Below are 26,751 nucleotides of genomic sequence, written 5' to 3' on the forward strand. Positions count from 1 at the left end.
GAATGCTGATTGTAATCTGGAGTATCTGTTATATTAGTTACATACATGTACAGTAGGGCCCCGCTTTATGGCGTTCTGCTAATATGGTCATTTCCAATTATGACCAAAACTCGCTATATGGCTCCCCCCACCTGACTTTTTAATACGGTCACCAAGCCCAACCCAGTTTGTTTACATTCTCCTTGAGATCCGTAAGCACTAAGTCTCTCCATTATGTCTGGAAACTCCAAAATTTCAAGTGTTTTTAAAAGTTATTTCATATTTTATACATATTCTGATAATTATACTTATGTATACCTGTACCTAAATAAACTTACATACTGTGCTGGCGTGCAGGTACACATTAAAATCAGTGTCTTATGTCTCGAGACGTCATATTAGTAATGATAGTAATAATAATTACCGAGTCTCATTTAAATGTCGTATATTACGTTAATATACACATTTTCATTAATCCATCTATGATTTTTTTTCAAAATTATGTAATAAACATGATACATAACATAAAAATATGATAAATACACCTCACAATAGAATAAATAAACATAAATATTAGATGTCGTAGCCAGATAACTTGTACAAGTGACGGCAAGAATAACATTTTCTCTAGTCTAACATAAGAGAAAATGTGTTACTGGGGGTTACTGTATGTAATATGTCTGGGGGTATGTATGTAAGTAAGTTTATTCAGGTATACACAAATACAGTTACATAGATTATCATACATAACAGCATATGTGTAGAGAACCTAGGATAACCCAAAAATGTCAGACAGAGTGACTTATTTCCATTGGTTTCACTTAGAGCGTCATTTCTTCTAAAAATGGTGTTACATGAGAATGGGAGTGTTCTTTATTTATTCTGCCATATCAATGTGGAGACAACTTGTACACAATGTAACTTGTACACAAACCAGATGTGTACACTGTTTGTTTACAAAACTTACATTCACCTGGTTTGTTTACATAACTCTGCACCTGTCCCCTCTCTTGTACTCATTCTCTCTCTCTCTCTCATTTATTCGTTTTATCTCGTCTACTCACTCCTGACCCTACATTAAGACTACAAATATTTTAATGTAAGTAGTGAGTGAACTGTATATGCATTTTATTGCTCTGGGATGCTTAAATATCATAGAATAGTACGTGGGGGTGGGGTGGCCTGGTATGGTAGCCCGACTGACTACCATACATACCACACTTGATTTCTTACAATAAATACCACTTGTCTCACCCTAGATTAAGACTATAAATATTTTAAGGTAAGTAATGAGTGCACTATGTGTGTATTGTACTTTTTTATTGTTTTTTGATGCCTAGTTCTATTGCTAATTTAATATATGTTAGTGTAAACTTGTTATCTAGTATTTTTATGCATTTATAAGGGGAAAAAAAGGGTGTTCCACTTTATGGCGATTTCCGCTTTACGGCGGTAGCCTGGAACCTAACCTGCCATATAAGTGGGACCCTACTGTATATGTATTTGACGTTTTGATCTACTCATGCACGTATACCAATAGGTGAGGTAAGGATAGATTAGCAAGTAATAGCATGAGTAGCGATGTTTGAGGCACATAGCATATCTTTTAAGGTATGCCCTCTGTTGTGGAAATTTTCTTAGCCATTTTCTGGATGAGTGTGTTAAATTTTAGTCAACTGTCAAGGTGTAGATATGGTAATTTTAACCTTATCTTGCCATTTGATGCATGCATTATTTAATTATATACAATGGACCCCCGCCTAACGATATTAATCTGTTCCTGAGAGCTCATTGTAAGCCGAAATTATCGTTAACCGAATTAATTTTCTCCATAAGAAAAAATGGAAATCAAATTAATCCGTTCCTGACACCCCAAAGTATGAAAAAAAAAAATTTTTTACCACATGAAATATTAATTTTAATACATTTTGGCAGTTTGGAGGGATATGTTGTGTATCTTTATATGTGTATGCTTCTAGACTGTTGTATTCTGAGCACCTCTGCAAAAACAGTGATAATGTGCGAGTGTGGTGAAAGTGTTGAATGATGATGAAAGTATTTTCTTTTTGGGGATTTTCTTTCTTTTTTGGGTCACCCTGCCTCGGTGGGAGACGGCCGACTTGTTGAAAAAAAAAAAAACAAAAAAAACACAAACTGAAGAAGACATGCACAATTACTACTCTACTAAGAATAGAATACATGACACTTTCCTTTATTGAAGATCTGGTGATGATTGATGGGATGGGAGGAGGGGAGAGTGTGGAAGTTATTGTTTAGAAGGGGAATCCCCTTCCATTAGGGCTTGAGGTAGCAAGTCCTTTTCCCGGGTTACTTCCCTTCTTCTTTTAATGCCACTAGGACCAGCTTGAGAGTCACTGGACCTCTGTCGCACAACAAATCTGTCCATAGAGCCCTGTACCTCCCACTCCTTTAAGACTTTCCTAAAATGGGCCATAACATTGTCATTACACAGGTTGCCAACATAGCTTGCAGTAGCTGTGTCAGGGTGATTTTCATCCATAAAGGTTTGCAGTTCAACCCACTTTGCACACATTTCCTTAATCTCTTTTTTCAATTCCATACTAATTCTCGCCCTTTTTACCACAGGGATGGCACTAGAAGCTTTCTTGGGGTCCATGGTGATTTATTTTGCAGTTACAAGCACTAAAAACACTAGGATAATATGAAATGCACCGAATGTATGCATAAATGCAACCCCACTGGCTGGCTTGTAAACACTGGCGCTGAGGCCACATGTGGGACGCGTCCCGGACGAATCACGTAAGGCAAGTTTTTTATAGTGAGGCGAGGCAAAATTTTTGCGTTCAAATGCTTCGTGTGGCAGATTTAAAGTAACGCGATGCGTTTGTAAGGCAGGGGTCCACTGTATTCATTTGAATACTTTTAGCTTTGTTTCCAAACATTATCCAGGAAGTTTTGTCTATTGATTTTGTTGGTTGTCATCTGGGTAGATATCTTTACAAGCTTGTCTTTAAGAATGTTAACGATGTCTGTTTTTGAGGTAAAAGTTGTCATTTACAACCATAACCATAGTTGGTTAAAGTTCCTGAGAGACATTAGGAAGGTCAGTGATGTTCATGAGGAATAGTAAAGAGTAGAGTTATGTGATGTTACCAAATTTTCTTTTGCTGATGCTGATACTCAGTTTTAGACTGATGCAGATACTGATATCATTAAAATTAGTACGTATGTACCTGATACAAATACCATCAAAATTTGCTGATACTCACTGATGTTGATACTGATACTCAACTGTAGGCTGATATCAATACCCTCAGAATTGGCTTACACCACTGATACCTTGGCATGTACGTACATAGTAATAGGTCTAGGATGCTGCCCTAGGACACCTCTATGTTAATTGGCCTAGTTCATGAGGCTTTATCATTAGTGGTTACATGTTGGTGTCTGTCATTGAGGTAAGATTTGATATATGTGAGAGCATGGCTTCTGATTTTATGTTTCAATTTGATCAGCAGGATGTTGAGGTCTACTGTATCAAAAGGGATACATACTTTGTAGGTCCTCAGATAATTATGGAATAGTGACAACTCCGAATTTCGTCTTGTAGTCATAGTCCAAGTGGAAGTACAGTAAAACATCCTTTTCAGTTGGTTTCTGCTAATTTTTAAAGATAGCTTATCTCTAAATCTACGTAGGAGCACATTGAGGAAGGGAAGTTTGACTTCATATTCCTCGGGTAGTAATTTACTTAACCCTTAAAGGTCCAAGCAGATCGATGTTCAAATCCGTAGTGCTCCAAAAGTAGATCTACGTTTTTTTTACATATTTTCAAAAATAAAAAAAAAAAAAGTAGATAAAAGTTTTTTTACACATTTTTAAATGTAAAACAAGAAAGAAGATCTACATTTTTTTACATACTTTCAAATGTTGAAAAAATGTATATATACGTTTGGACCATTTAAGGGTTAAGTCATGGTCTGTGGATCAGCACCACCACGTCAACAGTTAGTGGTAAATATTTCTCATGCCTTATCTAAGTAGCCATTACCACCAACACTACAAGTAGAGGCTTAACCAACAAGAGACTGCCACAAGTTTAGTTAAAATTAAGGGGTTTGTCGTACTTAAAAGTGAAAAGAGGCTTTATCAAGGAAGAGGTGTTACATGTGCTGTTGTTTAGAATCTTGCCATGGGTTCTAACCCCACCTGTACCATGGTCAATTATGTAGAACACTGGGAACTTCAGTATCTCCATTGTTTTGGCAAACTGATTTAAGACTTGGCACACAGCCATCAGGTGATGTTATTTACCATTTTGTGCACCCTGCCAAAACAACTGATCTCCACACCACTACCTATTTCTGCTTTTATATTTGTATTGTATTGATAAAGTTTCTGGTTGGTGAAACATTTCCATAACATTAACTTGCATTGCATAGGTCTCTCTTAAATATTTATTGGTATTAATATGTTACTTCTTAACATAATTTCAAGAAACAGGTGGAAACAACCTAGGAACCTCCTTTTGCTTAATGACCAGCTCCTACTTTTATTAATGACCAAATTTACTGGCTGCAGTCCTTCATCCTCTGTTAGTGACCATCTGCTCGAACATCAACCAGGTGGGCATCACCAGAAAATGTATATGTACAGTGCAAGCAGCTCTTAGTAGCATGGTGGCCTACTTGCCAGGTGAGGTTCACTTGCTTCTTACCATTTGTTATAGCTGTGATTAGCCTGAATTTACAAAAATACATGGTGTTTGTGGTCCTTCAAGCTTCTCTACCATTCAGTACACTTCAACATTGACATATGTTAAATGACCAGCAGGTGCTGGGATGGCTCTTAAATGTGGCAAATATTTCCAAAGGAATTTACATGATTTGAGAAGGAATAGGACACGAAGTCCAGCGACCCAAACAGTGATTGCACCATGGCCTTTGATATTGCAGTGAGCAGTGTGTTGGAGTGATACTCAGATTTGTTTATAAACAGCTTCGAGCTAGACAGCCATCATTCGAAAGTTTTAGGAGTGTTAATCTCTCTGCATCAAGTACATAGTGGTCTGCTTCCAGGACACAAACAGTTGACACAGCAGTCAGCTACATACAGGATGCATTCATTTGACGTAGAACAGTCATCTACACCTGGGACACATTCATTTGACACAACAGTCATTTACATCCAAGACACATTCAGCCCTGCCAAGCCAATGATGATCCTCTTTAAGTTACTCATTCTAGACTGGAATACTGCTGTGCACAACAGCCCCTTTTATAAAGTAGGCAAAATTGCAGATCTTTATGTTGAGAACCTTCACTACATGTAAAAGTTCAGTCAATCGCCTTAATTATTGGGAGCGTTTGGAGTACCTTGGCCTGTACTCCTTGGAATGAAGATGAGAAATATGCATTATAATTAACACCTTGAAAATCCGAGAGGGACTAATCCCAAATTGGTACACTGAAATCACTTGCTACAAAAGAGGCTTGGAGATTGGTACTACATACCCTCAATGAAAAGCAGGGGGATCTGTGAGTACACAGACAATACAGTAAGTGTCAAGGGCTCCAGATGATTCAACAGCCTCACAGTATACATAAGAGGAATTGCCATTAGACCAATAGGGAGGTTCCTAAAGTCAGTTCCTGACCAGCTGCTCTGTGTTCGTACATTGGACTGCATCTGGGCAGCAGTAATAGCTTGGTTGGTCAAGCCCTGATCCATCAGGAGAGCCTGATCTTGGACCGGGCCCAGCCTCTTGTGGGGCACAATATCAGACACCTTCTTGTAGTCTTAAAAAAAATTCAGTCCACCCAACCCTCTCTCATTACACATCTGTTACTTTATCATAGAACTCCAAGTTAGTAAGCCAAGATTTGCCCTCCCTAAACTCATGCCAATTATCATTTATGAAGCCACTTCTCTCCAAGTGTTCTACCACTCTCCCCCTTGATAAGTTTCTCCATTACTTTGCGAGGTATGCATGTCAGGGAAATTGGGCTGTGGTGTAATGCCTTCTCTCTTCTTTATTAAATATAAGAGCAGAATTTACTGTCTTCCAGATCTCTGGTAACTGTCCTATAAATATTCACTAATCGCAGATCATCCCTAATGTTTTAGACAGTGCCGTGTCTGGGTGTGAGTGCATGCATGTGTGTTTTTTTTTGTGTGTGTTGTTGTGTATGTACACAAGTGTTTTATTACTAAGAGGAATGAATGACCTATGTGGTCAAAACTTTTTTCTAATTACAAAACCACATACCACATAAAATGCTAGTAGTCTTGAGAATGTCTGGTTTCCATCAGTTACTGGCTACTGTCCATCCATTTGTAGGTTGAAGGTTTGGTAAGGGTGAAACGTGTTAAATGAGAACTGAGTGTTGGTATTCTAGGTCATTGTTATAGTATAGAGATGTGTAACCTAGATGGTTTGCCATTTTGATTTGTGTATTTGCAGTAAGTAAAATTGCTGCAAAAACAGTTCTTTAATGTGTGATACCATTAACTTTCTACTAAAACTTTTCCTTGTAGTTTGTATCTAGCATTGGAAGCGTACTGTCTTATGTATAGTAACGCCGTGTGTAAAAATAATAGATATGCCGTTGGACTTCGGGACTGAAGAAGAAAATGCACTTGCAGGCAATCTCCCAAATTCCAACCCCAGTGTCAAGCCGGCCTACTGTTCATAGTGTCAACTCAGATACCTCCACCAACAAAAATACACAGGGCCCTTCCAACAACCATGGCATGAAACCTCCAAGCTACTCCAAACGGATTGAGTCGTCAGGGCCAGCAGTGACTGTGTTTGTAGGCAACATCACGGAGAAGGCACCAGATGTGATGGTTCGGCATATTCTCAACACCTGTGGTAATGTGCACAGCTGGAAGAGGGTTCAGGGAGCTTCAGGCAAATTACAGGGTAAGCAAATAACTTTATGATTAATGATGTTTTCTTACATTTTATGATGTAAAGGTAAAAGGTGCCAGCTATTCATTCATCCACTTCACTTTAACCCTTTCAGGGTCTATACCATAGTTCTATGGCTTTGAGTTGAGGGTCCAAACCGTAGATCTACGCCATGAGCTCAGCTCACTCTGATAAGCTGTGAGTGGTAAATTTGGGCCTAGATATGAGAGAATGCATCTATGTGGTATGTGTGCACCACATAAAACAAATCCTGCAGCACACTGTGCATAATGAGAGAAAAAAAACTGAGACTGTAATTTTCGATTAAAACAGCGACTTTGCAGTGTTTTTTCGTACATTTTTTGTAGTTGTATTTGCGATTTCTTGGTCTCATTTGATAGAATGGAAGATATATTACAGAAATAGAGATGATTTTGATTGGTTTTAATTCTGGAAATGGCTTGAAACTGAGCTCAAAGTAGTGGAAATGTTAAATTTTTTGCCGATGTTCAAGAGTAAACACGTCTAATACACACCAGCTGGTGGGTCTAATATACGTTCACAAATGTGGTGATATTTATACAATTATTACAATATTGCATAACAGTAAATCTTATATTTTTTGGTTTGAATAAAAATTCATTATGTGAATTAAAGAAAAACAAAATAGAATTCACTTGTAAAGCCTGAAAACATAACTGATGAACAGAGGGAATGTTAGTTTAGTGCCAGGAATGCCTGCATTGTTTATTCTGGACCCTATTTTGAAATTGGAATATTTTGAACTTTGCTTTAAATTACCAATTTCCGATCACTTTATTTTGTAGTTGAAACAGTTGACTTGGCGATTTCTTGTGCTCAGTCGATAGAATAGAAGTAATATTAGTGAAATACCTAAGAATTTAGTCAATTGGAATAATGTAATTGGCCTAAAATGGGAGTCAAATTTGGCAAAATCGCCGATGCATAAATATCTGACACATCAAAATTTGTGAGAGCATAATTTTGTCAGTTTTCCATCAAAATTCATACTTTTTGTTTTATTACCTTCAGGAAAAGATTCTCTACCATTTCATAAGAAAAAAATAATTTTTTTTTTTTAAAATTCTTGGACCCTGGTGCACACTTCAAAATTTGGCCTCTGGACCCTGAAAGGGTTAAAGTACAGATTTGGAGACTGAAAATGGCAGAAAAAATATAATGGGGCATGCAGAATAACCACTGAAAAAATAGTGAAATTCCAAGTGCTTTCGTGATTTCTTACATCAAGGAACTATAAAAATAAAAGATTAACCACAAGGCATATAAGGACAAGGTTACACCTCATGCCCACCTCACAACACCTGACTTTCTATGATGGGGTAGGTAGGTAGTCAGGGATCTGTGAAACATAGCTTATATTCTACCCAAGCATTAGGAATTTAACTTGTCTAATGTATCTTAAATTCTCCCCAGATTTTATTAATTATATATGAATTCAATTTGTATAATCCAAAAGCAATATTCATATTATTTTCAAAACTATTTTTTATGAGTCTTGATTCTATTGTAATCATCTTAACCATGGACTCGCTAGATACAACTTTCTCAGCCTTTTGAAAATCAGTTGGATGGTTAAAATCTCTCTCATGAATAAACAGAGCATTAGAATCTTGTCCTCTTCTAATGCTATATTTATGTTTTAATCTTAGCTCAAGACTTTTACCAGTTTGACCGTAATAAACTTTATCACATATTTTACAAGGAATCTTGTAGACACAGCCGTCAACTTCCATTTAAAATATGTGATAGTTTATTGCGGTCAACCTGGTAAAAGTCTTGAATTAAGATTAAAAGCAACTTAAATATAGCATTAGAAGAGGACAAGATTCTAATGCTCTGTTTATTCCTGTGAGAGATTTTAACCATCCAATTGATTTTCAAAAGGCTGAGAAAATTGTATCTAGTAAGTCCATGGTCGAGAGAAATATAATAGAATCAAGTCTCAAAAAAATACTTTTGAAGATATGAGTACAGTGGTACCTCGAGTTACGAACTTAATTCGTTCCAGAAGTCTGTTCGAGTGCTGATACCGAACGAATTTGTTCCCATAAGGAATAATGTAAATTAGGTTAGTATGTTTCAGATCCCCAAAAATACACTTACAAAAGCACCTACAAAAATACACTTACATAATTGTTTGAGTTGGGATCTGTTCGAAACTCGAGGTACCACTGTACAGGTTATACAAATTGGATTGATTTATAATAATAAAATTTGGGAAGAATTTATGATACATTACATAAGTTAAATTCTTAATTCTGAAGTAGAATATAAGCCGTGTTTCACGGATCCTTGACTACGTGCCTACATCATCATAAAAAGTCAGGTGTTGAGATGACCTCAAGGTGTAGTCTCGTCCTTATATGCCTTCCTGTTAATCTTTTATTTTTATAGTTTTTTGATAATGTGAGAAATCATTAGTGCTTGGAATTAAACTATTTTTTCACAGGGGTTATTCTGCATATTGTGATATCACCTGTTTACTGTGATATTATTGCATAATAATATCACAGTAAACAGGTGTTAATGTTGCAGTTTAAAAACTAGTGTAAAGCACCCTTCTGGCAAGACAGTGATGGAGTGAATGATGGTGAAAGTTTTTCTTTTTCGGGCCACCCTGCCTTGGTGGGAATCGGCCAGTGTGATAATAAAATAAATAATTATTGCATAATGGGGCATATTATAATACACTACAAAATATTATTGTCATATTATTTGAAACATAGTCCTATCCTATTCCTTAATCTATTCACTGTGGCTGGGTTAAAAAAAATCAGTCTTGCCCTGTGCAGCGCATTTGAAATAATTTATTTTGCTGTTTTAATTTGAGTGCGTTATGAGTTTCCAAAGCTGAAATACTATGTATAAATTTTACATTCAACACACTGGCTTTCTTGCACCAAGGCAGAGTGACCCAAAAAAATATGAATCATTAAGTTTTTCTCTTTACATTTAGTAATTTATACAGGAGGAGGGGTTACTAGCCCCTTGCTCCCAGTATTTTAGTTGCCTCTTATGACACACATGACTTACCGAGGAAGGATTCTTCTCTATTTCCCGTGGAGACTATATGTAATTTTTTTTTTTTTAAACAAGTCGGCCGTCTCCCACCGAGGCAGGGTGACCCAAAAAGAAAGAAAATCCCCAAAAAGAAAATGCTTTCATCATCATTCAACACTTTCACCTCACTCGCAAATAATCACTGTTTTTGCAGAGGTGCTCAGAACACAACAGTTTAGCAGCATATACGTATAAAGATACACAACATATCCCTCCAAACTGCTAATATCCTGAAACCCCTTCTTTAGAGTGCAGGCATTGTATTTCCCATTTCCAGGACTCAAGTCTGGCTATATAAAAATAACCGGTTTCCCTGAATCCCTTCACTAAATATTACCCTGCTCTCACTCCAACAGATCATCAGGTCCCAAATACCATTCGTCTCCATATACTCCCATCGAACACGCTCATGCACGCCTGCAGGAAGTCTAAGCCCCTTGCCCACAAAATCTCCCTTACCCCTTCCTTGCAACCTTTTTGAGGACGACCCCTACCCCGCCTTCCTTCTACAGATTTAAATGCTCTCCATGTCATTCTACTTTGATCCATTCTCTCTAAATGACCAAACCACCTCAACAACCCCTCTTCAGCCCTCTCACTAATACTTTTATTAACTCTACACCTTCTCCTAATTTCCACACTCCAAATTTTCTGCATAATATTTACACCACACATTGCCCTTAGACAGGACATCTCCACTGCCTCCAACCGCCTCCTCGCTGCTGCATTTACAACCCAAGCTTCACACCCATATAAGAGTGTTGGTACTACATAATATCAGTATTAATTAACTGAACCCTTTCAGGGTCTCCAGGCCCTCTCCGAGACTTGTTCTCAGGGTCCCCAAATTTAAAAAAAAAAAAAAAAAAATCTTATGATCATAATGACACCAAAAGTATGAAATTCGATGGAAAACTTAGGGAATTATGCTCTCGCGAATTTAGCAGTCTCGACGATGCTTACGCATCAGCGATTTTGCCTACTTTGAGCCCTATTTTCGGCCAATTCTAGTGTACTAGTCGACAAAAATCATAACTATTTCACAAGAACTCCATTTTTTCTATCGAATGATGACAAGAAACCACCCATTTACCGATTTCAACTATCCAATAAAGTGGTCAGAATTTAGTAATTTCGCCAATTTCACACAAATTTCAGAAGATGCCAATTTCTGAATAGGGTCCAGAATAAACAAGACAGACATTCCTGGCACTAAAATAACAAGTTCTCTATTCGTTAGTCACATCCCCATGCCCCTCTTATATTTCTTTGGCTTTCCACTTAGAATTTTAATTCTTACAAAAAATTTATTGTTATGCAGACTACTGCATTAGTGTAGAAATGGTATAAATAATATCAGCGCACTTGTGAAAGAACATTAGACTCACCAGTTGACGTGTATTGGATGCTTGGCATGATTTGTTTACTTTTGAACTTTGGTAAAAATCAAACATTTCTGCTACTTCGAGCTCAATTTCAAGGTACTTTTCATTGTAAAACCAGTCAAAATCATCTCAATTTCTGTAATATGTCTTCCATTCTATAAAATGAGACCAGGAAAACTAGAATACAACAATAAATACCATACGAAAATACAGTGCAAAGTTGCTGTTTTAATCCAAAAACACGGTCAAAGTTTTTTTTTTCTCATTACGCATTGTGTGCTGCAGGATTTTTTTTTATACTGCACACACTGACCACATAGACCCATTCTTTCATAAGTAGGCCTACCAGCTTTCTCTCGCTAGATTTGAGAGCGCTAGAATTTAGGCGTACTAGTACGTCAAAAACTTTGGGGCCTAAGCCGTACTAGTACGGCCGAAACCCTGAAAGGGTTAAATGTCTGTTATAAATCTTCCTTGATTATTGTGCAATATATAACGTTTTCCTGCTTACTCTGTTTCAATTTAAGGATGCCTTCTGAATGATCAGGTTGTGCACCTAGTGACTCAGGTTTTAAGTGGTACAGTGGACCCTCGGTTTTCGTGTTTGATCCGTTCCAGAGCCGTCGGCCAAAACCGAAACCATTTTCCCCATAAGAAATAATGTAAATGGAATTAATCAGTTCCAGACACCCAGAAGTATCAATAAAAAAAAATTGTTTACCCTAAAGATAGTTACATGCACAAGAGAATGAACATTACACGTGACACTTACCTTTATTGAAGGCTGTTGTTGCTGGAAGGAAGACAGGGAGGAGGGGAGAGGGAAGAGAGGTTATTCTTTGGAAGGAGAATCCCCCTCCATAAGGACTCTAGGTACCAAGTCATTATCCATAGTCACTTCCCTCCTTTGTTTTTTAATGCCACTAGGACCAGCTTGAGATTCACTGGACCCCTGTCAAACAAAATATTTGTCCAGAGTGCTCTGTTTCTGGCTTCTCTTTAAAATTTGCCTAAAATGGGACATGGCATTATCATTGTAAAAGTCACCAGCACGTATTGCATCAGCTTTCTCAGGGTGATGTTCCTCCACAAATGAATGCACTTTAGTCCACATTGCACAAATCTCCTTAATCTTTGAAGGCACCTTCTTACATCTCTCTTCCTCCTCCTCTGAAGCAGTTTCCTCAGCTGTGGTCTGTTGCTGTTGCAGATGAAGCTCTTGCAGCTCATCAGTAGTTAGCTCCTCATTGTAGTCCTCCACCAACTCTTCCACATTGTCGCCACTCACATCCAACCCCATGGAATTCCCCAGTGCCACAATTGATTTCACAACAGGTGTAGGGTTGATAGGGTCAGCCTTAAACCCTTCAAAATCCTTCTTTTGGACACAATCTGGCCACAATTTTCCCCAAGCAGAGTTCATCATCCTGGAAGTCACTCCCTGCCAAGCCGTGTCTATAAGGCCTATGAAGTGGAAGATATTGAAGTGATTCTTCCAGAACTCTCTTAGGGTCAATTCAGAGTCTGAGGTTATGTCAAAGCACCTTTGAAACATTGCTTTGGTGTACAGTTTTTTGAAGTTTGTGATCTGCTGGTCCATGGACTTGATGAGAGGAGTGGTGTTAGGAGGCAAGAACTTCACTGTTACAAAGCTGAATTCCTTAAACAGTTGGCCTTCCAAGTCTGAAGGATGAGCAGGAGCATTGTCCATTAACAGGAGGCACTGGAGTGGAAATTTATTATCCAGGAGGTATTTCTTCACACTTGGGCCAAACACTTCATTCAACCATTCCAGAAAAATTTCTCTAGTGACCTACTGTTAGCCATCCACATCACATACAGTTTACTCATGACAACACTGTTTTTCTTGAACACACTGGGATTTTCAAAGTGATACACCAGTAAAGGCTTCATTTGAAATCTCCATTAGCATTACCACACAACAAGAGAGTTAGCCTGTTTCATATGAAGGCTTGTGTCCTGGGAGTGCCTTTTCCTCCTGCGTAATGTAAGTCCTCTTTGGCATTTTCTTCCAAATCAAGCCTGTTTTTTCACAATTGAACACTTGTTGGGGTTGGAATTTTTCAGCCTCTACATAACATTTGAATTCCCTCACGAACTTTTCAGTCGCTTGTTTGTCTGAACTGGCACCCTCACTGTGCCTTACAACACTGTGTATGCCACTTCGCTTCTTGAATTTTTTGAACCAGCCTTTGCTGGCCTTAAATTCACCTACATCAGCACTTGTTTCAGGCAGTTTCATTTTGAAATCATCATGCAACTGCCTTTCCTTTTCACAAATTATAGACTGCACAACACTATCCCGTGCTAACTCTCTCTCTGATCCACACCAACAACAATTTCTCCACTTCTTCAGTTGTTTGGGATCTCTGGTATCTCATTCACCCCTTTTACAACATCAGCATCCATATTTCTTTTCTCTTTGCCACAGTGGAGCTGATTGTTGATGGCGACTTCCCATACGTCCTGCCAAGTTCAGCAATGCGTATACCACTATCTTATTTTCTTAGGATTTCTTTTTTCAGTTATACGGTGTTCCTCACTTTCTTTACCAAAGCACTGGCACTAGGAGCTTTTTGGGGGGCCATGGTCGCATATTTAGCAGTCACACACAGTAAACAAATGGCAAAAACAATGGATTATTACGAAATATTTCGTATGACCTGACAGGATGTGTTCACTCACCGAGAAACAACGCTAACTGGCTGAGAATGCGCGTGGGAGGTGGCTTTGTCTGCACGCTGGGCACTGGACAGGTTCCATACAATCACCGAAAATGGAGGTAATCGAAAAAAGTCTGCCAAAACCGAAATAGGCGCTAACAGAGATTGACGAAAACGGAAGATCCACTGTACTATTATCACATGAAATAATACTACATATGTCAAGATAGGGTACAGTAGAAAAATTTAAATCCCCAAAATGGGAAAATATTTGGTCAAATAACTATGTTAAAAGATTTACCTAATAATGTATAGAACACACTTAGAGAGTAATGTTAGGTGAAGTGTTTGGTGAGTGGCCTGCAGTGAGTGGTAGTGTGCTGTCTAACCCAACTTGGCTTACAGTGTAATATGTCTTTGGGAAGAAAGTATAATTGAAATGAAATGTACTGGCATGTAAATGCAGTACTATATCAGATTTGTGTTGGAAAGCTGTAGGTAGCTGCATAATTATCAACATGTAATTATTTATGAGTTTATGCTTGGTTCACAAAGTGCAACATATCAAATGATAACCAGTGTCGAGACCCTTGCTCTCAGGGTAGAAGAAATTTTCCGAAGGTAAAGAAACAAAAAGTGTGAAATTTGATGGAAAACTTAAAGATTTATGCTCTCGCAAAGTTAGCGGTTTTGTTGATATTTATGCATTGGCAATTTTGCCCACTTTGCTCTATATTTTTGGCCAGTTCTTTTGTTCCAGTCCACCACACTCGTACCTAATTTCACTAAGTCTTTCTGTTCTATTGAGTACAAGAAATTGCCCATTTATTTTCAACTATCCAATAAAGTGATCGGAAATTGGTAATATGGTTAATTTCATACAATATTCAGCACTTGCCAGTTTGAAAATGCAGTCTGGAATAAACAGTGTAGACATTACTGGCACTAAACAAACATTTCCTCTGTTCCTTAGTCACATCTCCAGGGCCCTCTTATATCATGCTTGCTTTTCATTTTGAATTTTTATTCACACACAAAAAATAGAAGATTTACTTTTATGCAGACTACTGCATTATTATAATTGCATAAATAATGTCACTGCATTCCTAGATGCGTATTAGATTCGCCAATTGGACACGTGTTGGACAAGTGACATAATGTGTGTACTCTGGAATATCAGCAAAAATTGAACATTTCTGCTACTTTGAGCTCAATTTTAAGCTACTTTCAGTCTTGAAACTAATCAAAATTATCTCTTTCTGTAATATATCTTCCATTCAGTCAAACAAGACCAAGATACTAAGAATACAACCATAAACACCATATGAAAATAAACTGCAAAATCTCCGTTTTAAATAAAAAACACAGTTGCAGTTTTTCTCATGCACTGCATTCTGCAGGATTTTTTATATGGTGCACTCTTACCGCATTGACCCATTCTCTTGTATCTAGGCCCAAATTTACTGCTCACAGCTTATCCGAGTGAGCTGAGCTCATGGCATAGTACTACGGGACCAACACTGGCTTTAAAGCCATGATACAATGGGACTGACACTGAAAGGATTAATGTATTAAGAAGAACATTACTTCAGGTAGTAAAGATAGACTTCGTCTAGACTTTACATATTAAAAGTGGACAGTGGATGTACTGTTCGTGAAACCTTGTCACTTGCAGGTATGTAAGAGGAAAAAAAATCTGGGAAAGGAATTACTTTTGGTAAGTCAGGATACAAGAAAAATGAGATCACCTGCAACGGAAATGGTGGGGTATAAGGGTTCATCAGGTTTGAGTTTTGGGGTTAATTTGTATTTTCTTTAGTAACCTCTCAAGGAAATTATTTAATAAGTTAGGGCATTATGTATCTCCATAATGTACAATGGATGAGCATGTAACATTTCAGCTTTGGAGTATGTAACATTTCAGCTTTTGGATTCTGTGAGTTTGGGAACCCAGATGCTGCCCTTCGAGCAATCAGGCTTCTACATGACTATGAGATTGCTGAAAAGAAACTAGTTGTCAAAGCTGATGCAAAAACCAAAGAAGTTTTAGATGATTATAAGGGTAAGTATTCATATATACTGAAATAATTTATTTAATGATATAATGTGAGGTCTTTACTAACAAGATTCATTTAAATATTTTTTCTGAATATTTAAAAAAATTCTTAAGTACCTCATCAGAGGCATTGTAGTTGTTTACTTTAGTAGAAATTTATTTAGCATTCTTGCCATTATAATTTTCCACACAGAGAAGCGAAAGAAATCGAAGCAGAATGGCGATTCTTCACCATTACAAGATGAACTAGACGAAGGTGACGATTATCTGGATGAAGATATGAGATTAGAAGATGCTGCCGCAGTGAGGCGGATAATTGAAATTCTCTCGGACCACAAAAAAGATATTATGAATTACATCCCACCCCCAAACAGGCATGATATGAGGGAAAAGCGTATGTCTAAAGTACAAGAAAAACTAGTGGCGCTATCAAGTGGGGCTGATATTGCAAATATACCCACCACAACCGTAAGTATTTCACAGTTAGTTTGTTACAACATTTTAATTAATCGGTTAGTTCCTTGGCAGATGTCAATTTATGTGTATACGTACATGCATATAGTATTACTTTTTGCTGGTGATTACATAGATTTTTTTTTTTTCAACATGTTGGTCGTCTCCCAAAAAGGCAGGGTGACCCAAAAAGAAAGCAAATCTCCAAAAAGAAAAATACTTCCATCATCATTCAACACTTTCACCTCACTCATACATAATCATTGTCTTTGCAGAGGCGCTCAGATACGACACTTTAGAAGTCCCTCCAAACTGCCAATATCCCAAACCCCTCCTTTAAAGTGCAGGCATTGTACTTCCCATTTCTAGTACTCAAGTCCGGCTATATAAAAATCACTAGTTTCCCTGAATCCCTTCACTAAATATTACCCTGCTCACACTCCAGCAGCTCGTCAGATCCCAAAAACCATTCATCTCCATTCACTCCTATCTAGCGCACACTCACACGCTTGCTGGAAGTCCAAGCCCCTCGCCCACAAAACCTCCTTTACCCCCTCCCTCCAACCTTTTCGAGGATGACGCCTACCCTGCCTTCTTTCCCCTACAGAGTTATACGCTCTCAAAGTCATTCTATTTAGATCCATTCTCTCTAAATGACCAAACCACCTCAACAACCCCTCTTCTGCCCTCTGACTAATACTTTTATTAACTCCACACCTCCTAATTTCCACACTCTGAATTCTCTGCAATATTTACACCACACATTGCCCTTAAGACATCTCCACTGCCTCCAGCTGCCTCCTTGCTGCAGCATTTACAACCCAAGCTTCACACCCACATAAGAGTGTTGGTACCACTATGCTTTCATACATTACCTATTTTGCCTCCATGGATAACATTTTTTGTCTCCACAAATACCTGAACACACCACTCGCCTTTTTTCCTTCATCAATTCTATGATTAACCTCATCCTTCATAAACCCATCCGCTGACACGTCAACTCCCAAATATCTGAAAACGTTCATTTCTTCCATACTCTCTCTCTCCAATGTGATATCCAATTTTTCTTTATCTAAATTGTTTGATACCCTCATCACCTTACTCTTATCTTTGTTCACTTTCAACTCTCTACCTTTACACACCCTCCCAAACTCATCCACTAACCTTTGCAACTTCTCTTTAGAATCTCCCATTAGCACAGTATCATCAGCAAAAGATAACTGTGTCAACTCCCATTTTGTACTTGATTTCCCATAATTTAATTCCACCCCTCTTCTCAACACCCTAGCATATACTTCTTTTACAACCCCAGCTATAAAGATATTAAACAACCATGGTGACATTACACATCCCTGTCTAAGACCCACCTTTACCGTAAAGTAGTCTCCCTGTCTTCTACACACCCTAACCTGAGCCTCACTATCCTCATAAAAACTCTTTACAGCATTTAGTAACTTACTACTACTTCCATATATTTGCAACATCTGCCACATTGCTCCCCTATCCACTGTATCATATGCCATTTCTAAGTCCGTAAATACAATGAAAACTTCCCTACTTTTATCTAAATACTGTTCACATATGTGTTTCACTGTAAACACTTGATCTACATATCCCCTACCCACTCTAAAGCCTCCCTGCTGATCTGCAATCCTACTCTCTTACCTCTAATTCTTTCAATAATAACCCTACCTTTTAGGTAGTAGGTTGGTAGACAGCAACCGCCCAGGGAGGTTCTACCGTCCTGCCAAGTGAGTGTAAAACGGAAGCCTGTAATTGTTTACATGATGGTAGGATTGCTGGTGTCTTTTTATTCTCTCATACACATGCAAGATTTCAGGTACGTATTGCTACTTCTACTTACATTTAGGTCACACTACACATACATGTTTTTTTTTTTTTTTTTTTTTTTTTCCCAACAAGTCGGCCGTCTCCCACCGAGGCAGGGTGACCCAAAAAAGAAAGAAAATCCCCAAAAAGAAAATACTTTCATCATCATTCAACACTTTCACCACACTCACACATTATCACTGTTTTTGCAGAGGTGCTCAGAATACAACAGTCTAGAAGCATACACATATAAAGATACACAACATATCCCTCCAAACTGCCAATATCCCAAACCCCTCCTTTAAAGTGCAGGCATTGTACTTCCCATTTCCAGGACTCAAGTCCGACTATATGAAAATAACCGGTTTCCCTGAATCCCTTCACTAAATATTACCCTGCTCACACTCCAACAGATCGTCAGGTCCCAAGTACCATTCGTCTCCATTCACTCCTATCTAACACGCTCACGCACGCTTGCTGGAAGTCCAAGCCCCTCGCCCACAAAACCTCCTTTACCCCCTCTCTCCAACCCTTTCGAGGACGACCCCTACCCCGCCTTCCTTCCCCTATAGATTTATATGCTTTCCATGTCATTCTACTTCGATCCATTCTCTCTAAATGACCAAACCACCTCAACAACCCCTCTTCTGCCCTCTGACTAATACTTTTATTAACTCCACACCTTCTCCTAATTTCCACACTCCGAATTTTCTGCATAATATTTACACCACACATTGCCCTTAAACAGGACATCTCCACTGCCTCCAACCGTCTCCTCGCTGCTGCATTTACCACCCAAGCTTCGCACCCATATAAAAGCGTGGGTACTACTATACTTTCATACATTCCCTTCTTTGCCTCCATAGATAACGTTTTTTGACTCCACGTATACCTCAACGCACCACTCACCTTTTTTCCCTCATCAATTCTATGATTAACCTCATCCTTCATAAATCCATCCGCCGACACGTCAACTCCCAAGTATCTGAAAACATTCACTTCTTCCATACTCCTCCTCCCCAATTTGATATCCAATTTTTCTTTATCTAAATCATTTGACACCCTCATCACCTTACTCTTTTCTATGTTCACTTTCAGCTTTCTACCTTTACACACATTCCCAAACTTATCCACTAACCTTTGCAATTTTTCTTTAGAATCTCCCATAAGCACAGTATCATCAGCAAAAAGTAACTGTGTCAATTCCCATTTTGAATTTGATTCCCCAAAATTTAATCCCACCCCTCTCCCGAACACCCTAGCATTTACTTCCTTTACAACCCCATCTATAAATATATTAAACAACCATGGTGACATTACACATCCCTGTCTAAGACCTACTTTTACCGGGAAATAGTCTCCCTCTCTTCTACACACCCTAACCTGAGCCTCACTATCCTCATAAAAACTCTTTACAGCATTTAATAACTTACCACCTATTCCATATACTTGCAACATCTGCCACATTGCTCCTCTATCCACTCTATCATATGCCTTTTCTAAATCCATAAATGCAATAAAAACTTCCCTACCTTTATCTAAATACTGTTCACATATATGCTTCAATGTAAACACTTGATCTACACATCCCCTACCCACTCTGAAACCTCCTTGCTCATCTGCAATCCTACATTCTGTCTTACCTCTAATTCTTTCAATTATAACCCTACCGTACACTTTTCCTGGTATACTCAGTAAGCTTATTCCTCTATAATTTTTACAGTCTCTTTTGTCCCCTTTCCCTTTATATAAAGGGACTATACATGCTCTCCGCCAATCCCTAGGTACCTTCCCCTCTTTCATACATTTATTGAACAAAAGTACCAACCACTCCAACACTATATCCCCCCCTGCTTTTAACATTTCTGTCATGATCCCATCAGTTCCAGCTGCTTTACCCCCTTTCATTTTACGTAATGCCTCACGTACCTCCCCCACACTTACATTCTGCTCTTCTTCACTCCTAAAAGATGGTATACCTCCCTGACCAGTGCATGAAATTACTGCCTCTGTTTCTTCCTTAACATTTAAAAGTTCCTCAAAATATTCTCGCCATCTACCTAATACCTCCATCTCCCCATCTACTAACTCCCCTACTCTGTTTTTAACTGACAAATCCATATTTTCCCTTGGCTTTCTTAACTTGTTTAACTCACTCCAAAATTTTTTCTTATTTTCATTAAAATTTCTTGACAGTGCCTCTCCCACTCTATCATCTGCTCTCCTTTTGCACTCTCTCACCACTCTCTTTACCTTTCTTTTACTCTCCATATATTCTGCTCTTCTTATAACACTTCTGCTTTGTAAAAACCTCTCATAAGCTACCTTTTTCTCTTTTATCACACCCTTTACTTCATCATTCCACCAATCACTCCTCTTTCCTCCTGCACCCACCCTCCTATAACCACAAACTTCTGCACCACATTCTAATACTGCATTTTTAAAACTATTCCAACCCTCTTCAACCCCCCCATTACTCATCTTTGCACTATCCCACCTTTCTGCCAATAGTCGCTTATATCTCACCCGAACTTCCTCCTCCCTTAGTTTATACACTTTCACCTCCCTCTTACTTGTTGTTGCCACCTTCCTCTTTTCCCATCTACCTCTTACTCTAACTGTAGCTACAACTAAATAATGATCCGATATATCAGTTGCCCCTCTATAAACATGTACATCCTGGAGCCTACCCATCAACCTTTTATCCACCAATATATAATCTAATAAACTACTTTCATTACGTGCTACATCATACCTTGTATATTTATTTATCCTCTTTTTCATAAAATATGTATTACTTATTACCAAATTTCTTTCTACACATAGCTCAATTAAAGGCTCCCCATTTACATTTACCCCTGGCACCCCAAATTTACCTACTACTCCCTCCATAACATTTTTACCCACTTTAGCATTGAAATCCCCAACCACCATTACTCTCACACTTGATTCAAAACTCCCCACGCATTCACTCAACATTTCCCAAAATCAATCTCTCTCCTCTACACTTCTCTCTTCTCCAGGTGCATACACGCTTATTATAACCCACTTTTCACATCCAATCTTTATTTTACTCCACATAATCCTTGAATTAATACATTTATAGTCCCTCTTTTCCTGCCATAGCTTATCCTTCAACATTATTGCTACTCCTTCTTTAGCTCTAACTCTATTTGAAACCCCTGACCTAATCCCATTTATTCCTCTCCACTGAAACTCTCCCACCCCCTTCAGCTTTGTTTCACTTAAAGCCAGGACATCCAGCTTCTTCTCATTCATATCATCCACAATCATCTCTTTCTTATCATCTGCACAACATCCACGCACATTCAGACTTCCCACTTTGACAATTTTCTTCTTCTTATTCTTTTTAGTAATCTTTACCGGAAAAGGGGTTACTAGCCCATTGTTCCCGGCATTTTAGTTGACTTTTACAACACGCATGGCTTACGGAGGAAAGATTCTTATTCCACTTCCCCATGGATATAAAAGGAAAATTAATAAGACCAAGAACTATTAAGATAAAATCAAAGAAAACTCAGATGAGTGTGTATGAATAAATGTGTATATGTATGTGTAGTGTGACCTAAGTGTAAGTAGAAGTAGCAAGACATGCCTGTAATCTTGCATATTTATGAGACAGACAAAAGACACCAGCAATCCTACCATCATGTAAAACAATCACAGGCTTTCGTTTTACACTCACTTGTCAGGACGGTAGTACCTCCCTGGGTGGTTGCTGTCTACCAACCTACTACCAATACATGTACAAACATATATATACACACACCCCTCTGAATTTTCTTCTATTTTCTTTCTAGTTCTTGTTCTTGTTTATATCCTCTTACCTCCATGGGGAAGTGGAACAGAATACACTGATTTTTGACTGCACGGGGAAGGATTGGCACCCCTAACTCCTGCATTGTTCAAGAGCCACTTGTAATTTGTTCTAACTAGTGTCCATAGTAACATTGTTCTTAATTGATATACATGTAATTTTTTTCAGAATTTGGATGGCATGGAAGATGTGGAGGAGGGTAAAAAAGAACTGATTACACGAGAAATTACACAATTCCGGGAGCAAATGAAGGTAGGGTATCAAATTTTATACCTAAAGCGTCGCTTTAGGACTGTTGCAGGCAGGAGACAACGGACATTTTGCAACAGATTAAGGCCTTCAAGTGATTGATTGAGTTTTGGTAACTATACTGTTTCTATATTGTGCTCATGCTAATATAGGTTGCTCTAGTATTTAAATGATAGATTCATTAAGACCAGATAATTGGATCACTATTTTACAATGCCTGTTGTTTCCTGCTCCAAGTCTGATTTAAAAAATAAATTCTTTTGGTTTCTTTTAGATTAGTTACTGTGTATGTGACATAATCAACTATTATGATAAGGAGATCCACATGAAGTTTTGAGTCCTCCTTACAGGATATAAACTTAATATGGACACAGTTCATGAGAGTTGCTCATGGCTCATACATGTTCCATGTGACATAACTGTTACATTAGCCATAGGTTTACAACATTATTGTACAGTGTACTCAGTTTGAGACAACAAGATTCACACAGTTGTGGGTTATTCCTACTCAACATGACAAAAGTTGCAGGTTAGCCAACTTTGGTATGAGAATTGCCTTGGATTCACAAATGTATTCCTAAAATGTTTAAATAGACATAATTCTCAATCAATTTAGTTCATTCAGTATAGGGACAGTTGAGTTAGTTTAATAAATGCCGTTGTGTAATGTCTTGAGAGGAAGAAAAAGGTTTCTAGCTTGAGTGAGTTACCATTCTGGAAATCTGTTGTGGAAAGTACCAAGGAAGAAACAAATTGTAATGAAAAAATGTAGAGATATTTGAGGTTAATACTGATGTGCATTGCTTGTGTAGTTTTGCTATATATCAGGTGATATTCTCTGCATTAATAAAATTTACTTATTTTGGTATAAGGCTACACTAAAGTCTTGTTATTCCTAAGTCATTAATCTGCATTATCATTGGAAATCTGTGTTGAAGAAGATATGTAATATGTATTTAGCTCCTGCATATTAAATGACTTGCCTATTCTAAATGTTTGCGTGTTGGGGTTTGGATTTGTGAAATTGAATGATAAATTTCCATTTAATGTTGATAGTTTTTCTTAAATGGATTGACAATATAATTAAAACTTTATAAAGCAAAACGTGGGCAGAAGATGCATTTGAAAATTTTGGCATGTGTACATTATATGTCTTGTACAGTTTTTTCTTTATTCAGTCATTGAGGTAAAAAAAAAAACAGGCATGCAGTGTCAAACCAGTTGTGGCATTTCATATATTATCCTGTGGCATTGTCAGTTGTCATGTTGAGGTGGTCTGACTCATGTTACACACTTAAAAGCTTTTCATATAATGTTTATATAAAAACAAAGACATCTATTTAGAAAGACTTTACAGTATGGCTTCAATTCAATGTATATATGGCTGAAATTCTTTGTTTCTATGGAGATGTTTCGTGTGTCCCATACATGCCTAGTGATACATCAAGATCATTAATAGAGCTAAGACTATCCTCAGGCAGTATCCTCCCCTCCATCTTTCTATTGTCATATTCTTCCAATTTAAGCTTCCAGTCTGTCAGATCTTTATTTTTTCATTGCTTTGTGATTAAAATATAACTAAATATATAGAACAGGAATAAATTTTGTTGTCATTTTTATAATCACTTGTCACTTGTATTTTTTAAGATTATATCGCTGATTATGTGAAATTGATAACCTAGTGTTTTTCGAAAAGAAGACACAAACATAATATGTAATTCTCAAACATAGGCAGTCATAGAGTTCACACGCGGGCAGACGACAACTGTCATGTATGTTTTGTGCCAGCGACGGTGAGTACAGCATCTAATAAAGCACTTTAGTTTGTAACAGAAACAAAGGTTTATTTGGCCTGGGGCAAGGTAGTCCATACAGTGTTATGTATTGATAAGCAGCTTTTACTTCTCATGGGATTTCTTCATTCAAGAATCCACATGTTAAGTTTTAAGCGTATGTCATTCAGTACAATACTTCTGCTGTCTTGTGACTCCCAGTTTTCTCACTCATGAAATCTTATATCTGGTTTAGATACCAAAGAGGAAGAGTTAAATGAACATATGGTTGGAATTCTCTTTTGTTAGTACTAGACAATTTTAACCATATGTTGTCACCTCCTCAGCGGTGGTGTTTTTTTTTTTTTTAAGCGGACGTGTTATCTGTAGTCAGTCATCTACCCGCTTGGTTCAGCAACTTAACCTGCTATCTCCTTGACCGGCTCCTGCCAGCACACTGACGCATCTCTCTTGTCCAGCTTTTTTTTTTTTAAGCACTCACCATTGTTCATAGCTCTGTTTTCATACCTCAACACTAGTTTCTTGATTACCAGAGAAGTTCAGCAATAGTTTTAGTTATTCAGTACATCATATCTCAGTAGTTCTTGATTTGTTTCATGATTTACATGCAAATCAAAAAATGTGCAGTGTTGCTAAAATTTTGATGGCCAGGTTAATTAAGATTACTAAAAACAGGCCTCTCTTAACTAGTGGTGATATTGGCACAACAATCAAGTGTAATAGAAGCTGATGGCAGATTTTTCTTATCTGCAAGGTAGAAAAATACAGTAATTGGCAGACTCTAACAGTTGTTGTATTACTACAAAATAACTGATGTTAGATATTGATGCTGTGTTGTCCACATCTAAAAGTACAGTATTGGTTTGGGCATACTGAGATTATAAATTCAGTCCTGAATGGGAACTGTCATTAGTCATGTTATGCCCCTTGGCTTTCTATATCTCTTGAAACATTTTTCTGTAATTAAATAGTAAGTGAAATCTGGATAATATGCATCCATTTTCATATACAATTGACTGAAAACTTTAATTTGATTTGATTGTTTTTTGGCCTTGCTCTAAGAGAGAATGAAGTCAGTGTGACTGATGTGTGAGGCATTTGTATTGAGGCTGTTGTTTAATTACATTTTTTATTTTATTATTTTTTGACCTAGTTGTGGAGCATAACATTAGATATGAAGATATATAGCACTTGATAACTCCATGCCTCATGTTATTGTTTCTTTGTTGTTTACCTGGGAGGGAGGGAGTTTGGGTCGAACATCATAGGAGAGGTGCCCACGCAAGGTAAGGAATACAATTTACCCTGCTTAATAGTTCTTGAATTACAGTTATGACAAATTTAATAATAAGAGATCACAGTATTAGGTTCATATTGTTTTCTTCAGTCAAAAGCATGTTATATTCTGAGGTAACGTTGATAATGGTGTGGAAGAAGAGTAAGTGGACAACTTTGGGCATAAGGATGAATGTTGGAAAGTCTTGGTGTAAAACATTAGTTTCACTTAACCCACCAGTGCCTTAGTCTAGGATATTCTTAAATAAATATGATACATGATAGAAGAACAAAGCTCAGATATTCTTTAATAGTTTTGTACTTCCAACTTTGTTGGGTATTAACTGACTCAAACATTTAAGTTAAACATCATTATTCTAATTTATTTAGATTTATATTAGATAATTTTTTCAGTATTAAATCTTGCTTGTCTTTTACTAAGTATTGAATTAGTGAGAAGTAGATGTATTTTGTGATAATTCATTAAGGCATCTTGATGTGGAAATTCCACTTGCCATAGAATGTGTCTTTCCAGCACTTTATGTTTAAGCTGTTAGAATTTAATCTGTAATTTGCAAGTGATAAGATTGGAACATAGAGGAAGGAACTTGTTACAACATTAGGAACTTTGTTCTTCATTTGATATTCATGCTTAAAGGCTTCCTTAAAAAGATAGACTAAATATTTAAAGAAATTTAAAATTCCTGTTGGAAAATAATGAATTACTATCAACTCATCCAGTGCCAGTAATGGTTGACTGTTGGGGGTTTCCGACACAGATGAGCTGTCGTCTAATGATTGCATCGCTTCTCGTCTTGTGTCACTGCCATACACATGGTTGAAACCCTGTTGTGACTGTTGTTAAATGGATATAGGAAGGTTCCACGGACCTGGTCAGGAGTATTTGAATGAGCTCACCTTTTTTAGTTCTTAACATCATTGTGTTGGTATTGTTTCAGTCATATATTAATATTAAACTACACGGTTGGTGAGCTATCTGCAACTCCTGGCCTGTGGTCAAGCGCATTTTAGGGTGGAACTTCCCCACAGAATCTGTCAAGGAAGTGCATCTGAAGGGAGAGATCGAAGTAGGATGTTTCAATAGACGATCCCTTCGTTCTCTCCTCCCATCTCCCCACAACCCGGGCTAGGCTTGCCTGACAGCGACCCAGCAGTTGAGCCTTTCGCCCTAAAGCACAAGGCAAGTCCTGT

The 26,751-nt window shown here is 37.7% G+C and overlaps 1 protein-coding gene across 7 annotated transcripts in view; it reads left to right on the forward strand.

The window, feature by feature from the left end:
* LOC128700052 (RNA-binding protein 25) overlaps positions 1–26,751 on the forward strand; it is a 109,911-nt gene that overhangs the window by 41,075 nt on the left and 42,085 nt on the right. For 2 of the 7 annotated variants that reach the window (XM_070098790.1, XM_070098792.1), the window contains 4 exons: positions 6,562–6,886; positions 15,955–16,107; positions 16,295–16,569; positions 22,391–22,474. In XM_070098790.1, coding sequence (XP_069954891.1) covers positions 6,562–6,886; positions 15,955–16,107; positions 16,295–16,569; positions 22,391–22,474 — 837 coding nt within the window. The remainder of the gene's footprint in view (positions 1–6,561; positions 6,887–15,954; positions 16,108–16,294; positions 16,570–22,390; positions 22,475–26,751) is intronic. The other 5 variants (XM_070098793.1, XM_070098795.1, XM_070098794.1 and 2 more) reach the window with 3 other exon arrangements.

Source organism: Cherax quadricarinatus, chromosome 64, assembly GCF_038502225.1.
Source record: "Cherax quadricarinatus isolate ZL_2023a chromosome 64, ASM3850222v1, whole genome shotgun sequence".
Lineage (NCBI taxonomy): Eukaryota > Metazoa > Arthropoda > Malacostraca > Decapoda > Parastacidae > Cherax > Cherax quadricarinatus.